The sequence below is a fragment of the Canis aureus genome, chromosome 9 (genome assembly GCF_053574225.1).
Source record: "Canis aureus isolate CA01 chromosome 9, VMU_Caureus_v.1.0, whole genome shotgun sequence".
In the NCBI taxonomy this organism is placed as follows: domain Eukaryota; kingdom Metazoa; phylum Chordata; class Mammalia; order Carnivora; family Canidae; genus Canis; species Canis aureus.
The window spans coordinates 7,463,437-7,478,821 of NC_135619.1; the positions used below are offsets into that span (position 1 = coordinate 7,463,437).

General features: G+C 49.2%; 2 protein-coding genes and 1 long non-coding RNA gene across 6 annotated transcripts; 2 read left to right on the forward strand and 1 right to left on the reverse strand.

The window, feature by feature from the left end:
- Positions 1-6: 6 nt before the first annotated feature.
- Positions 7-7,612, forward strand: GMPR2 (guanosine monophosphate reductase 2). Of its 2 annotated transcripts, none has more exons than XM_077908735.1 (10): positions 7-435; positions 803-923; positions 1,063-1,182; positions 4,390-4,473; positions 4,618-4,791; positions 5,552-5,633; positions 5,720-5,826; positions 6,014-6,056; positions 6,633-6,792; positions 6,994-7,612. In XM_077908735.1, exons 2-10 carry the CDS (start codon positions 837-839, stop codon positions 7,181-7,183), a joined length of 1,047 nt encoding a protein of 348 aa, XP_077764861.1. In that variant the 5' UTR covers positions 7-435; positions 803-836; the 3' UTR covers positions 7,184-7,612. The 2 variants fall into 2 exon arrangements, with proteins under 2 accessions (XP_077764861.1, XP_077764862.1); XM_077908736.1 differs by lacking the exon at positions 7-435 and adding an exon at positions 466-634.
- TINF2 (TERF1 interacting nuclear factor 2) lies at positions 5,057-10,764 on the reverse strand. 2 transcript variants are annotated; one of them, XM_077908733.1, is made up of 9 exons: positions 10,196-10,764; positions 9,950-10,054; positions 9,726-9,827; positions 9,535-9,642; positions 9,352-9,448; positions 8,754-9,213; positions 8,593-8,660; positions 8,396-8,487; positions 5,057-6,089 (listed from the first exon to the last, which is right to left on the reverse strand). In XM_077908733.1, the coding sequence occupies exons 1-9, from the start codon at positions 10,427-10,429 to the stop codon at positions 6,003-6,005; spliced, it is 1,353 nt and encodes a 450-aa protein (XP_077764859.1). In that variant the 5' UTR covers positions 10,430-10,764; the 3' UTR covers positions 5,057-6,002. The 2 variants fall into 2 exon arrangements, with proteins under 2 accessions (XP_077764859.1, XP_077764858.1); XM_077908732.1 differs by lacking the exon at positions 5,057-6,089 and adding an exon at positions 8,056-8,274.
- LOC144320353 (uncharacterized) lies at positions 10,435-13,781 on the forward strand. 2 transcript variants are annotated; one of them, XR_013385870.1, is made up of 2 exons: positions 10,435-11,893; positions 13,381-13,781. It is a non-coding gene; the product is annotated as an uncharacterized LOC144320353 (long non-coding RNA). The 2 variants fall into 2 exon arrangements; XR_013385871.1 differs by having other exon boundaries at positions 10,435-10,983.
- Positions 13,782-15,385: the final 1,604 nt, after the last annotated feature.

Here is a 15,385-nt window from a genome sequence, read left to right on the forward strand (position 1 = left end):
CCGGGTTCCCGAAAAGCTCAGGAATTTTCCCGCGTTTCGTTTTAGTGGTGTCGTAAATAAAAAGAAGGCGGCGGTTTAGTTACAGCAGAGATGACGCCTCCGCGATTCTTAGAGTCCCTAGCGAGCCGGGGCTTGGAAAGCGGGGTCGAAACGAACTACTTCTCCCGTCATGCCAGGGGACAGCTCCACCCGCTCCACCCTGGGAGTCGTAGTCTTCCGCCCCTCGGATCCGACTGCAAACTCGGTGTGTGAACCCTGTTACCCAGAAGACCGCGCACTGCCGCTGCCGAAACCGGGATTCTCCAATTAATCCTTACCGCCCGCATTTAGCGGAACGTGTTGGCACGGCCCACAAGGCTCTGCGGGGCTGCACGAGGCTAGTTGCTAAGCAAGGGCTACTGTGGTCAACTGCCGCCCGGGCCACGGCGACAGGAAGTGAGTACCCCTATTCCGGAAACTAATTGTGGGAATACGCCCCCTATTCCTACTCACCCCAAAATCATCTTACCCCGAATTGGTCTTTGAAAGGGTATAAGGAAGAGTAGTGGGGGCAAGGAATGCACATTTTGGGGGTCATTCACGACTCCATCCTAATTCTCCCCAACAAATAGTACCTGGGACGGAAATACCACGGGTAATTGTAACCAAGGACAGATCAGAGGTGACAGACGAGGGACCATGCCTCAGCGAATGCCCTGATCTTCCATAATTTAAGCGAGGAGAAAGATGAGCCATGCCATTAGCATTAAGGCCTATGGGGAGATTGGTTCAGATCCCCGCCCACACCTGACTTTTTCTCCAGTTTTCAGATCTGTTGCTACCCCAAGGTCCCCACCATGCCTCACATCGACAGTGACATCAAACTGGACTTCAAGGATGTCTTGTTGAGGCCCAAACGCAGTACCCTTAAGTCTCGAAGTGAGGTGAGCCTGCTTTTCTAGTTGCACTGTCTTGACCCCAAGCTCCTGGTATGCCAGGACTGAGAATGATTCCTGGTTCTTGTCCTCCTGCAATACTCGTTTATTTGATGGATGAAATGCTGTTTCCTGTTCATATCTGCAGGTGGATCTCACAAGATCCTTTTCATTTCGGAACTCAAAGCAGGTGTACACTGGGATCCCCATCATTGCTGCCAACATGGATACTGTGGGCACCTTTGAGATGGCCAAGGTTCTCTGTAAGGTAGGACTTCCCTTATGTAGGTTCCTCACTGATGACCAGTTGTGTGGGCCGACTGCAGAGGTATTTGCATCCCCATCCCCATCCCAAGTCAGCTATCTGGCAAGTAAGTTAGGATGCTCCAATTTACTTTTATCCATTTTATCCATTTTCTCCAATACTGATGCCCTTTATCTGGTAAGCTCAAAGGCACATGTGAATTAATAAAATTCAAAGCTAAGTTTTGCCCCATTTTTCTGATACATAAACATAACTTTTCCTTTTCTCCTGTCCAACAGTTTACATACCCTGCCAACTTTTCCTACCTCCCAGATCATCCCCTCCAAATCAGATTCATCCCTCCAGTTAACACTGTTGTCTAGGACACAAAATATCCACTGTTTTAGTCAGAAACTAAATACAGTTTGAGTGTTCAAAAATTCGTAGCTAGAAGATCCTAGAGAAGCAGCTGTTAATTTTCTTTCATGTCTACTATCCTTTTTCAATTTTTATTTTTTTTAAATCTTCCTTTTCTTTAAGTCTTAGGTTTCTGGGAGTTGCTGGGATGTGCCCAAAATGGAATGTGTTTTTCTTATGTACAGGTTATTGTTCACTTTGAAAATAGAAGATGCTGCTCCTGTCAGTAATATTACCTGCCTCTATACTTGTAGCTGAGAAGGTAGATAGATACTGTGGGCACTCAAAGAACATATGCATTCTTCTGGTTAATCCATGTAGCCCTCATTGTTGGATTCTGCTGCTGCTTAAGGCTGTGTTAGCCTTAAGGACTTCATCATCCTTTCTCTCTTTTTGATCGCTGTAAGTCTTTGTGGAATGTCTGTTGTCACTTCTCTGAGGTTGATAGTTATACAGTTTTAGTACTTTATTGCTGTTGCAATTCACTAGCTGCTTAGGAATCTTCTCGTCCATTGTCCACCTGCTCTGCCCAGTAGAGTTGAGGAATAGTGAATCTGACTTCAGCATTAACAAATGTGTGGGAGGGATCCCTGGGTGGCGCAGCGGTTTAGCGCCTGCCTTTGGCCCGGGGCGCTATCCTGGAGACCCGGGATCGAATCCCACGTCGGGCTCCCGGTGCATGGAGCCTACTTCTCCCTCTGCCTCTGTCTCTCTCTCTCTCTCTGTGTGACTATAATAAATAAAAAAAACCAAAAAAATAAAAAAATAAACGTGCTGGAATAATACGTGGACTTTCTGGGGACTGTCTTAATGCTTTGAGACTGGCTTTCAGTACCGCTGATGAATGCTAAAAAAAATAGATTTTAGAGGTATAGCCAAATTTCACAGTAATAATAAGGTAAAAATATATAAAAATATAAATATTTTTTCCTAGATCTCTAGCTTGGTATGTAATTGGATGTGCTCATCATGTCACACTATACCAGTATATCTCCAAGGTCTACTGACCTCGTGATTTTTTTGTGTGTATATCAGCATATTGATGGCAGAATGTTGCTGAGAAAGCAAATCCAGTACCAGCTTTAGCTAGGTAGTGTTGATGAGTGAGTACAGCAATATCACTTCCTTACTCCTAGCTGATACTTGACTTCCTTGGATTTGTCATTTGGAAGACTTGAGCTATCTCTGTCAACCGCTCTTGTCTATTTGCATGCCTGCACTTTTAAACCACAAGCACTAGTGGGATGCCTGGGTGGCTCAGTGGTTGAGTGTCTGCCTTTGGCTTAGGGTGTGATCCCAGGGTCTAGCGGTTTGGGGATCGAGTCCCACGTCGGGCTCCCTGCGGGGAGCCTACTTCTCTATGCCTATGTCTCTGCGCCTCTCTGTATGTGTGTCTCATGAGAGAGGCAAAGACACAGGCAGAGAGAGAAGCAGGCTCCATGCAGGGAGCCCGACGTGGGACTCGATCCCAGGACTTCAGGACCACGCCCTGGGCCGAAGGCAGACGCCCAACCACTGAGCCATCCAGGGATCCCCAATAAATAAAATCTTTTAAAAAATAATAATAAAAATAAAGCACAAGCACTGGGGTGCCTGGCTGGCTCAGTCAGTGGAGCATGTAACTCTTGATCTTAGGGTTGTGAGTTCATACCCCACCTTGGGTGTAGAGATTACTTAAGAATAAAATCTTTATTTTTTATTTTTAAATATTTCATTTAAAATTTTCATTCATTAACAGTGGCCTTTGAGTGCCTTTCTCAAAGTATTGGGATATTGTTTTGCAGTTTGTTGACCTAGAGAATACAAATCTGGTGAGTTAATTGTATCCTTGAACTTTTTTGACTTAAGTACATAGAAATGGACGTTTTAGGTTGTCCATGTCTCCAAAAAAATTTGTCCTTTACCCCAGTAGACATGGAGAAAGAATAGGGTAGCACCTTATGGGCTCCATTAAGGCCTTATTTTTTGTGAGCATTTAGACTCACTGAATTACTGCCAGTAAACAAACCAGAAGATACCAAATAGGTTAATTCAGTACTAGGTTGCCATAGGGGGAGGGGCTGAATCAGTGCAAGCAGACACTGGCTCCATCCAGCCTCTTCATGGTTCTTTCTTGTCTGCTGCTTGTCCCACTGCACCAACAGCTTGCCTTTGTTACCTTTTTTTTCTTAAGATTTGAGAGCAAGCGAGTGAGCGAGCATGAGTGGGAGAGACATAGGGAGAATCTCAAGCAGACTTTGTGCTGAGCAGAGAACCCAACATGGGGCTTAATCTCACAACCCTGAGATCATGACCTGAGCCGAAAACCAAGTCAGATGCTTAACCAACTGTGCCACCTAGATGCCCCTTTATCACCATTTAAAATTTTTTTTAATTTATTATTTTTTAAAGATTTTATTTATTCATGAGAGAGAGAAGCAGAGGGAGAAGCAGGCTGTGGAGCCTGACGTGGGACTCGATCCCGGGTCTCCAGGATCACGCCCTGGGCTGAAGGTGGCACTAAACCGCTGGGCCACCTGGGTTGTCCTCTTTGTTACCTTTTAAATCAGAAGCCCTGTATGTGCAGATAGGTAAAATCCAATCCAGATGACTTAGTACTTAGTGTTGGACAAGCATTGGCTTATGGTATAAAGCCCTACTGGTATTTGTAGGGAGAATAATAAACTAAAATTCCAGCGCAACCAGCAGTTTCTTCAAGTTGTTTTCCAAATTTCAGTCTATTTCTCCTCAAATAGAATACTATAAAGGTCTATTTCTAGCAAAAGAGATGCTAGTGAAGTTCTCTCCTTTTTGATGGCTCTTTCTTCTCCCCAGTTCTCCCTCTTCACAGCTGTCCATAAACACTACAGCCTCCAGCAGTGGAAAGAATTTGCTAGCCAGAATCCTGACTGTCTTGAGGTAATGCTGGTCCTTTCCTGATCCCTTCCTTATCCCAGTTTTCCAAGCATCTCTTTTTGGCTTCCTGGGGACAAACCCTCACCTTCCTCTGCTGGCTGCTCACTGGGTCATTTGTGACATGCAGTGGCCCTGTTTTCTTCATAGCATTTAGCTGCCAGCTCAGGCACAGGCTCTTCGGACTTTGAGCAGCTGGAACAGATCCTGGAAGCTATTCCCCAGGTGAAATATATATGCCTGGACGTGGCAAACGGCTACTCTGAACACTTTGTTGAGTTTGTAAAGGATGTGCGGAAGCGCTTCCCCGAACACACCATCATGGTATGTTTCTGTTACCCGTAGTTGGTACATTCCTCCTTTCACTCCTTCCTGACACTCCCATTTTGTTACATCAGTTCATTTCTCCTGTGCTGCATTACCATTTTCCTAGTCTACTGAATCATGTCACTGGGTGATAACCCATGGTTCCATGCTTAAAATGTTTAGATTGGTTAGTGCAGTTATCTCTGTCCCTCAACACATGCCTTGTACATATCTATGATATATATTCATCTGCCTACTGAAGCGGACATGTACTAGAATCATATTAAAAGGGTTGCATGGAAGAGTTTTATTTTTTTTACAAGCTTAGGGGACTAATGACAAGGCCTCGTTTTCTCCACAGCCTCAAGGGGCCTCTCTGTACTGTCTATACAAAGTAAATACAGCTATGCAGATAGGTATTTAGCTTACATTACTATGTCTTTTCCTTTCTCTGAAGTCAGAGATTTTATGGCATAACTGCATAAGGACAAGGTATGTTTGGGTCTCTTGGAAAGAACAGGGAGATAATCTACCGTAAGTCAGCTCTGCCCTTGGTCCAGTTGGGCTCCAGCTTTACCCCTAGTGCAACAGTGACACTGGCCACTCACCCCCTTACCTCAGCTTGGGAAGCAGTCCTTTCCCAGTAGAGGGAACCTAGGTACTCTTCTTTGTAGTAATGTTGGAAGGTTATGGTTCAGGCTTGGCGTGTATGAGAGCACACAACCTCCCCTCTCATTTTTAACCCTCAGAGTGCCCTGTTTCGATTGCTTTGTCTCAGGCAGGGAATGTAGTAACAGGAGAGATGGTGGAAGAGCTGATCCTATCTGGAGCTGATATCATCAAAGTGGGAATCGGACCAGGTAAGTGGTTCACTGGGTGCCAAAGGCTACCTGTCTGGTGTCAAACGCCTGTGAACACTTCACCATTCTCATTGCGTTCTTCTCAGGCTCTGTGTGCACCACCCGGAAGAAAACTGGAGTGGGGTACCCACAGCTCAGTGCAGTGATGGAGTGTGCAGATGCTGCTCATGGCCTCAAGGGCCACATCATTTCAGTAAGGCCCAAGGGCAGGGTAGGGTACAAGGCTGCCAAACATCTTCTTTTCTGCGGGGTGTGGAAGCTGTGGTAGCGGTGGCTCAGGATTCCTGGGTTCCTGTCGGCTTTGAGGTGGGCTGCAGGGACATTGCTCAGAATGCTTGGGAAATCCACGTTGTCTCTTCCTAGTGGTCCTTACTTTGCAGGATGGAGGCTGCAGCTGTCCTGGGGATGTGGCCAAGGCTTTCGGTAAGCATGTTGGGAGAGCACAGAGGGAGAGTCCTGTAGAAGAGGATAAGTCACCTCTGAGGATCAAGGATCAGGCTTGGGGAGGCCGAGAAAGCCATTCAAATTCTCTCACAATATGAACCAGTAACCCTGAAGCTGTAGTGTCACCTGGGGCAAGCCAGCAAGAGAAATCCTGAGACTCTGATAGAGACTTCCCAAGTGCAGGCCAGGTCCATCTGTAATATCCCCAGACTGTTGGACTAAAGTTAGAAACCTTTGCCCCTGGGGGACACTTGAAGCTTTGGCTGCACACAGTGAAAAGAAACAAAATGGCAAAGGCAGCAAAAAACAACAACAACAGAAGCCAGGGAGGGAATCTCCAGATTCCTTTTAAATTCTTGGGAGAAATCAGGCCCACTGAGGAGTAGAGGCCAGAGCAGACCAGGCTTGTGTGGGTTGTGTGTCAGCTAGGGAAACAAAACCAGGAACATGTTATACTCATTGATAGGACTGAGAATTTGGGGAGTTGCTTCTGAGGGTGGGCATGTGGGCACCCGGACCAGATTCAGTTCTTTCCCCCCTTCTTGATGCTGGCAGGGGCAGGAGCTGACTTTGTGATGCTGGGTGGCATGCTGGCTGGGCACAGTGAATCAGGTGGTGAGCTCATTGAGAGAGATGGCAAGAAGTACAAGCTCTTTTATGGGATGAGTTCTGAAATGGCCATGAAGAAGTATGCTGGGGGAGTGGCTGAGTACAGGTATGTGCAGAGGTCCAGGAGCTGAGGGTTCCTGTAAAGTGTGACCAAGAGGGTGGTGGCAGAAGTCCTGGCTGCTGGGAGGTGCACGGTACGATTCTTGGAGGAAAAGCGGTGAACTGGGGTAAATGCCAGAGACCAGGGAAGAGCCATTGGGCTTATGAATCCAAAAGGAAAAGGTAAGAAAGTTTTTCCTCCTCTAAGGGCCTCAGAGGGAAAGACGGTGGAGGTGCCCTTTAAAGGGGATGTGGAACATACCATCCGAGACATCCTTGGAGGCATCCGCTCCACATGTACCTACGTGGGAGCAGCTAAACTGAAGGAGTTGAGCCGGAGAACCACCTTCATCCGGGTCACCCAGCAGGTGAATCCAATCTTCAGTGATGAGAGCTAGACCTGAGCAGCTGTGCCCTCTCAAGGCACTAGCACCTCCCAAGTGGGTTCCTCACCCATCCGAACTACTATGGCTATTTATCACTCAGTCATTTCCAGTTGTCTCACTGCTGAGGGCTCCTGCAGTAATTCTGTACTCTGTACACACATAATGCCCAGGGCACACACTGGGGAGGAAGTGAGGCAGCCAAGCTAAGAAAATGAAGACAGTCAAATGCACACTGGGGACCCAGCATCCTGAAGATTATTAAAAGGAAAAGATGCTGGTTCCTATCTAGGTGTTTAATGTGGCTTTGATCCGGAAGAGTTAGGCTCTTGAAATGATGTTTTGGTAATGAGCTTCATTAAATAGGAGCTTTGAATACCTAAAAAGCTCAGAAGTGTTGACGCATTTTAAATATCTCAATAAAGAGACCTCAGTGACTTTAAAGAGATTCTGGATCTTTCTGCACAAGCCTCGCATCTGAGTGCTGTTCCAGGGCAAATAGAAGCAGAGTTGGCATAGTAGAGTCAAGGACAGGAAGCACATTTTCCATGTAGTATCTCCATCCTAGTGCCACCACTCCCGGGTAGTCTGGCGGCATGAGAGTTTACAAAGTACATCCTGGCATCATGACACACAGCAATTTCTAGCATAGCAAAGGGAAATTTCTCTATCAACCCTTCTTGGCACACGTGAACAACATTTTCCAGGGGGAAGTGCTAAGGCAAAGGGATTCCTCCAGCCTTGGTGAGGCCAATTCTAAGGAATGACCTACACTAACTTGGTAAGAGCCTTCACTGCCCTTCCTCACACCAAGACCATGTTTAACAAATCCAAATTTAGATTAACAGGGATTACAGAGTTTTTAGCAAGGCAGTCAGGTACCACGCTTGGGGATTCCACTTTATTCCCACTAAAACTGTGTATAGAGCTGAGGAAAGAGACAGGCAGGGTGCAGAGGGAATTCTCATCCTATCCTAAGTGTCTGGACTTGTCCCTGTGGTCATGGAAGGGACAGACATGGCACTGGGGCCAGAAGCGGGGAGGTATTCATAGAAGGTGGGAATCAAGGTGTCAAACTTTGTCTTCTGAAAGTCTTCCAGACACTCCTGCAGAGAAGGGAGCAGGGAAATACTATCATCATCTCAGTCCCTGAGCCCTCCATATTTTGGTGGGTTTCTCTGGTTCTGCTCAGCCCCTTCCCCCAGCTTTCTGTGCCTTCCTACTCACCCTTCCTTCCTTCTGGACATTTTCTTCTTCATCAGAGTCCAAAACCAAGTCCCCTATGGTAATGACAGAGCTGCACAGAGATGGAGGACACACTGTAGGAAGGAAACCAGAGTCAAAGCACCCTTCTAGGGGGACAGACCCTCAAGAGTCCCCAAGAGAGGAGGCTGTCTGACCCAGTCCTGACTCAGGATACTTACCTGGTTTCCTGGCCCTAGGAGGGGACAGTGAAAGTCTCAGGGGGTCCGCTGGGCAGACCAAACAATTCCTGCAGGGGGAGCAAGCAAAGAAGAAAGGAGAGGTGAGGGGAAAGCAGGCAAAGAATGTGCTGCTGGTAGGGAGAAGCAACTGTTCCACTCACTCTTCTTGCTCTGAAGCCAACAGGTCAGCTGGGTTCTTCAGAATCCTTTCCCCCAGGATTGGGGACAGATTCTTAGACTTTCCAGTGGAAGCTGCTCTCGTACCCACAGCACCTGCTGGATCTGCCATGTGCATCCCATGTTTTTCCTTGTTCTCCGGCTCAGATATGACTTGGGATGGTGAACCCAGATTCCTAAAAGGGAACAGCATGACTGTGGGGCGCTCCTTATGGCCTCCCTTAGTGGATGCCCATTGGGACTGGATTTTTCGCCGGCCCAGAGGAGCCAGATTAAAGTGGCAGCCAGCTGTAGGTACTGGGTGCTTCCTTGAGGCTGGTTCCTGAGGAAGGTATGGGCCAGGCCTGGCTTTTGGCAAAGGATGGTGAAGTGCCAGTTTTGGTTGCTGAGGAGGACTCTGCTCCGTGGGCTCTGTCATGCTCACTGAGTCAGTAACGGAGGACTCTGGAAAAGAAAATGAAGCTCTTTAGGACAGAAACACAATTCAGTCTGGTTTCTTATGCCTCAGGTCCATGTAACCTTTCCAAGAGCCCATCTCAAAAGGTTTCAGGCCAAACAATCCACCCTCAAGTTCCCTAGTACCTGAAAGTGGCCACCCCATGTCCACACCATATTGGCTCAAGGCAAAAGAAGAGGTGATAGAAACTCCAGGCTGCATCCAACTCAGCACATCCTGAAGCTGTGGGCAGAGGGAGAGAGGCATGAAGACCACAGTCCTTGATACAACCATCCCACGCACTGCCCTTCTTTTTGCCCCAGGAAAACCTGCTGTGTTTGCAGTGCAGGCAGTGCTTTTTCTAGCTGACACAAGTATTCAAAAAACAGCTTTTCCATGGCAGCCAGAAATGGTTCCCCATACTCTTGTTCAAGTTCCTGCAGTGGGGAGAAAAGGAGGTCAGAGGAGGATTAGGAAAATTAACCGCATAATAGCTTCCAAACCAGCCAGCCAGTCTCACCTGCAGCTTGGAAGCCAAGTCCACTGGGGCCTCTGCTAGTTGCTTCACCTGTTGGCAAAACGTCTCCTGTGCCTCCGAGATCTTCCTCAGATCCTGCTTTGTCTGTTGAGCGTAATGAAAAGCGGACAGTCTAGGGTCACCAGGACCCAGTGGCCGGAAGGAGAATCAACATCGTGGCACCCAGTGTTAACTGGGGAATAAGGCTTGTTCCAGGGGTTACTCACAGCTTTGGGGTCCCGCACTACGTGTCCAGACTCTGGGAAATGATGGTGCAGGACGTTCAGAACCTGGGCCCACGGCCGGCCCTGCAGGATCAACTCCACCACTACCTGTGAAGGGTACTAACTTCACAATCTGCGCTTTGGGGCCAGCTGCCCTTTTCCAACCAGTCCCAACCCCAAGTGGTCGGACCTCATCAGGTCCTCTCGCACCCGCCCTTTTCTGTCTTCCAGCTGCTCCTGGTCCGATACCTTGGCGTTTAGGCCCATACACAGGCGTTCGTGGTGGCGGTAGCGAACCAAACCGGGGGCGGCAGCGCGCAGCGACCGCAGGAACTGTAGCACCCGCGGGAAGTGCTCCACGCAGCGACCCCGCACGACGTGCCAGCAGGCGGCGGCGGCGAGGCGCAGAGCGGCGGGACCGGCCCCCGGGGGCGTGGCCGTGGCCGCGGGCTCCGCCCCCGGGGCTGTCCCTCTGGCCGCCATCCTCCGCGCGAGGCTTCCGGTGCCTCTCAGTGGCTGGGCTCCGGCGGTCCGCGCCGGGAAGCTCGCGATCCGATGCCGCCCATGGGGCGCCCGAGTCCTGGAGGCCTTCAGCGCGCGCGGGCGGCTGGGAGGAGAAGCCAGCCGGCCCGGGGCCCGGGGTCTCGGCCGCGCCGCCGCCCCCTCGCGCCCGAGGGCTACCCCGCTTCCGGCTCTGCCGCAGTTTCCCTGCCCCGGAAAAGGGCGGCAACGGAGAGCCAATGGGCCACCGGCGGGGGGACGCGGCGTGGCGTCATAAGGCGACGCCTCCACAGCGGGCCCCGCCCCCGCCCCGCCCCGCCCCGCCCCGCCCCGCCCGCCGAGCCCGCGAGGCCCGGCCCCGGTACCGCCCCACTTGCTGGTCTGGGAAGCGAAGGCCCTGCCGTGCCCCTGCCCCGTCGTCTGAGCCACTGCGGTTCCGTTCCTTGGACGGAGCCTCCGAGCGGCGTCGGCTTCCCGTAAGAAAGCAACTGTTCCTTTCGCGAAACAGGAGAGGGCGCCCGCCTTTCAAAAATGAGGTACTTGGGACCCCTGGGTGCTCAGCGGGTGAGCGCCGCCTTCGGCCCAGGGCGTGATCCTGGAGACCCGGGATCGAGCCCCGCATCGGGCTCCCGGCATGGAGCCTGCTTCTCCTCCCTCTGCCTGCGTCTCTGCCTCTAGTTCAGTGTGTCTCATGAATGAATAAATACAATCTTAAAGAAAAAATGAGGTACAGAGTTTGAGAAAATAAAGAAGGTGGTTAACTTGGTGTTTGATTTATTTATTTATTTATTTATTTATTTATTTATTTATTTATTATCTATTTATGATAGAGAGAGAGAGAGAGGAATAAATAAAGTGAGAGAAGCAGAGACACAGGCAGAGGGAGAAGCAAGCTCCATGCAAGGAGCCCGATGCAGGACTTGATCCCCGGACCCCAGGATCACGCCCTGGGCGGAAGGCAGGTGCTCAACCGCTGAGCCACCCAGGTGTCCCTGTATTTTCAGTCTTTACATGTCTGTCACCCCCACTGAGTGGGAAACCCCAGGGGACAGCTGGTTCCTTTTTGTACATGCAGCATCTTGTTTGTGTATTTACAGCTAACACAACCAGCTCCTTTTTCAGCCTTCTTTCTCCTGTCTTAGGAGCCCCTTGTCTTGAAGCCTTGTTACATTCATAGGTTCAAAAAGACAAGTGGTCAGTCAGAGCTTAGAACTTTGGCCAGGTAATCTCATGGCTGCTGCGGGCGCAAGAAGGGTCTTGGGAGGGAGAACATGGGAAAAGTCCAGCTAAGAAGAAAAATAGAAGGTGGTTGTCCTCAATTCTTACATGCATAGGAGCCGACCCTTTGGGAGCTTGTTAAAACAGACTTCTTGGCCTCTGTTCCAGGGATTCTGGTTTGTGAGGCACCCAGAAACCTGAATTATTGACATCTCAGTTGATTTGAATGTAAGTGGTCTAGGGACTATGCTGGAAGAACCCTGAGCTAAGGGAACAGTTTCAGTCAGACCAAAACGAATCCTCCAAGTCACCCAAAGGAAAATTGACTGTGTGTCTCTGAGCATCACCTTCCCCTGCAGTTTCCTCTCTCTGGGGAGGGACCCCTGTCCCTCCATCCCCGGATGGCACCCAATCAGTGCTGCTCTACAAACCTGAAACCTGGGGCTTCTCCTACTACTGCTCCTCTCCGCCCTCCACCCTGCCACATCCTGTCCTTCCCAAAGTTCTGTGAACTTTGTCTCCTAGATGTTCCACCAAGCTTTCTACTTCTGTCCCCAGCACTACCGCTCTGGCCCCAACTACCATCTTGAGCATAAATGACTATGATTGCCTTCCAGTCTGGGTCTCTGCATCCACACCAACCCAGCTCTGATCTATTCTTGATACTACAAGCCCAGCAATCTATCCAAAACACAAACTGGTCCTGTCACCTCCAATTCCTCAAAGCTTTCAAAGGCTTCCCACTGCTCTAAGGCAGACAGAGATCCTTAATCTGGCCTATGAGGCCCCACAAGGTGTGGCCTGTGCCCCTCAACTCCAGCTCCTACACTCTGCCCTTTGCTCTCTCTGCCTTAGCCACATCATCTTTCAGTCTTGTTTACTCTTCCAGACTTCCTCCCACCACAGGATCTTTGCACAGGCTATTCCTTCTGTCTGCAGTGATCTCTTCCCTTTCCTCTACCTAGATATCCTCCTCCAAGGTCACCTATTTAGGGAAAGCTTTCCTAACCACCACCACCAGGCCAGGTCACATGCCTCTACTGTAAACTTCAGAGCTATTTACCCTACTTTATTTCATGTAGTTATTCTGTTTCTTTCGCAGACTGCAGGCTTCCATAGGGCAAGAACTAGCATTGTCCTGTGCTTTAGCACTTAGTCCATTGCTTGGCACACATCACTGAATATTTGTTAAACGGGCAAAGGGATAGGTCCATTAGCCACTGCCATGGCTGGATCCTGCCAGTCAGTCTCTCCTGTAAAATTTTGGTCCAACTGTGGACAAATACACCCTTTCCAGGGTGGACCTTAGAACAGCTGAAGGTAGCCATTATTTTTAAAATGTAAAATAAAGGGATCCCTGGGTGGCGCAGCGGTTTGGCGCCTGCCTTTGGCCCAGGGCGCGATCCTGGAGACCCGGGATCGAATCCCACATCGGGCTTCCGGTGCATGGGGCCTGCTTCTCCCTCTGCCTGTGTCTCTGCCTCTCTCTCTTTCTCTCTCTGTGACTATCATAAATAAATAAACATTTAAAAAAAAATGTAAAATAAAAAATTTAAAAAAACTTTATTTAAAAGAAAGTGCAACCACTATGATCCATAAATCTAGGAAACATTTGTAAGTCACATCTCATGCATTTTTGCCTTTATATTTGTAATTAGCTCCACCTGGCTTATCATAGGGAAAATAAAAATCTTTGGTGTTTTTATTTCTTTCAGAATTTGCCAAGCACTGCATCCAAAAGGGCCAGCCTTCCAGCTTCCATGCTTATTTGGGGGAGAGCTCTGCGGTCCACAGGGCCTGCTATACTTCTTCCACCCACTTCATGTCCTCTTAGAAAATCAACCACAAAGGTTGGTACATGAGCTGCCAGGCTTCGACACCCAGGTCCAGCCTTTGCTCCCTGAGCCAAGGGGCTGCAGGAGCTTCTAGCATTAGCCATAGGCTTGGCCAAATCAAACCCACTTGGCGGGGGTTCAGGGACCCTCAAGCCTAGGATGGTCCCCTTCCCTCCTGTCAGGCCTCAGTTGAAGCTACCAGAGTCCACACTAGTGACCCCAACTTTAAATCTTGGGGCAGAAGGAATTAAAGAGAATACTGGTTCTTTACACTCAGGAAACCCTGAGCTACTGATGCAAAGAATATACCACCTCCCTAGTGATCAACTTTGTATACCAGGTGTCCCAGGAGAACCGAAACAGGTCACCAAGACTCTCAGACAATGACTGCTTCATCAGTCCAGCAGCAGCAACCAAGAGGGCAACTCTAGTGGATTTCTTAAAACCAAAACTATCTTCTGTTTATTTAGAAAGAAAAAGGGAGGGTGCCCAGGTGGCTCAGTTGGTTGAACATTTGACTCTTCTTTTTTTTTTTTTTAAAGACTTTATTTGTTTGTGGGGTACCTGGGTGGCTCAGTGATTGAGCATCTGCCTTTGGCTCAGGTTGTGATCCCGGGGTCCTAGGATCGAGTTCCACATCAGGCTTCCTGCACGGATCCTGCTTCTCCCTCTATCTGTGTCTGCCTCTCTCTCTCTCTGTGTCTCTCATGAATAAGTAAATCTAGAAAGAAAAAAAAAGGAAGAGAAAAGAAAAGAAAAAAAAAAAGAAAAGAAAAGAAAAGAAAAGAAGTATTTATTTGCAGGAGAGAGAGAGAGCACAAGCACGGAGAGGGGCAGAGGTGGAGGGAGAGGCAGGCTCCTTACTGAGCTGTAAGCCCAACAGGGGGCTCCATCCCAGGACCCTGGGATCATGACCTGAACCAAAGGCAGACGCTCAACCACTGAGCCACCCAGGTGCCCCGAGCTGTTGCCTTTAAATTGTAAAGCAAACATCTCTCTTTTTTTTTTTTTTTTTAAGATTATTTATTTATTCATGAGAGACACAGAGAGAGAGGCAGAGACACAGGCAGAGGGAGAAGCAGGCTCCTTGCAGGAAGCCCGATGTGGGACTTGATCCAGGACTCCAGGATCACACCCTGGGCCAAAGGCAGTTGCTCAACCACTGAGCCACCCAGGCGTCCCAAGAAGCAAACATCTCTTATGCCACTCAGCCCTAGGCCCCATTCTAGGGCCTGGGACCAGGGTGTGAACAAGACACAGAAGGTCTCGGTTCTTACAGAACTCACATTTCGGAGAAAGGAGACAATTTAATAAATACTCCAATGTCAAACAATGAGTGCTAGGCAGGACATGAAAAAAGATAGGATGACAAAAGCTAAAGAGACCAGGGGGCAGGAAAACAAATCAGATTGAGGGCCAGGGAAGAGCTCCCTGAGGAGGTAGCCTGAGCTAAGACCTGAATAACAGGGAGGAGCTGGCCTTGTAGGCTGGGGGCTGTGCTCCTCCAGGAGGAAAAGCAGGGGCCAGGCCTGTAGAAGGTTTTGAGCGGAGGACTGACTCAATTAGATTTACCTGGCCATTCTGGCTGCTACATGCAGAGCAGAGGATTAGAGGGCAAGAGTGAAAGTGGGGGAAGTGATCAGGAGGCTGGGGAGCAATCCAGGTGAGAGCTGAAGGCAGCTCTAGTAGCTGGTAGTGGAAGATGCTGGACATCTCTGTACGGGAGACAGACCGTCAAGATTCACTGATAGAATCAATATGGGATGTAAGAGAAGTCAAGAATGACTCCAAGCTTTGGGGCCCATGAAACCTGGAAAGATGGAGTTGCCATTTGCTGATAGAGGGAAGCCCGTGGGAGGATATGCTAGAGGAAGTCAGGAATTCA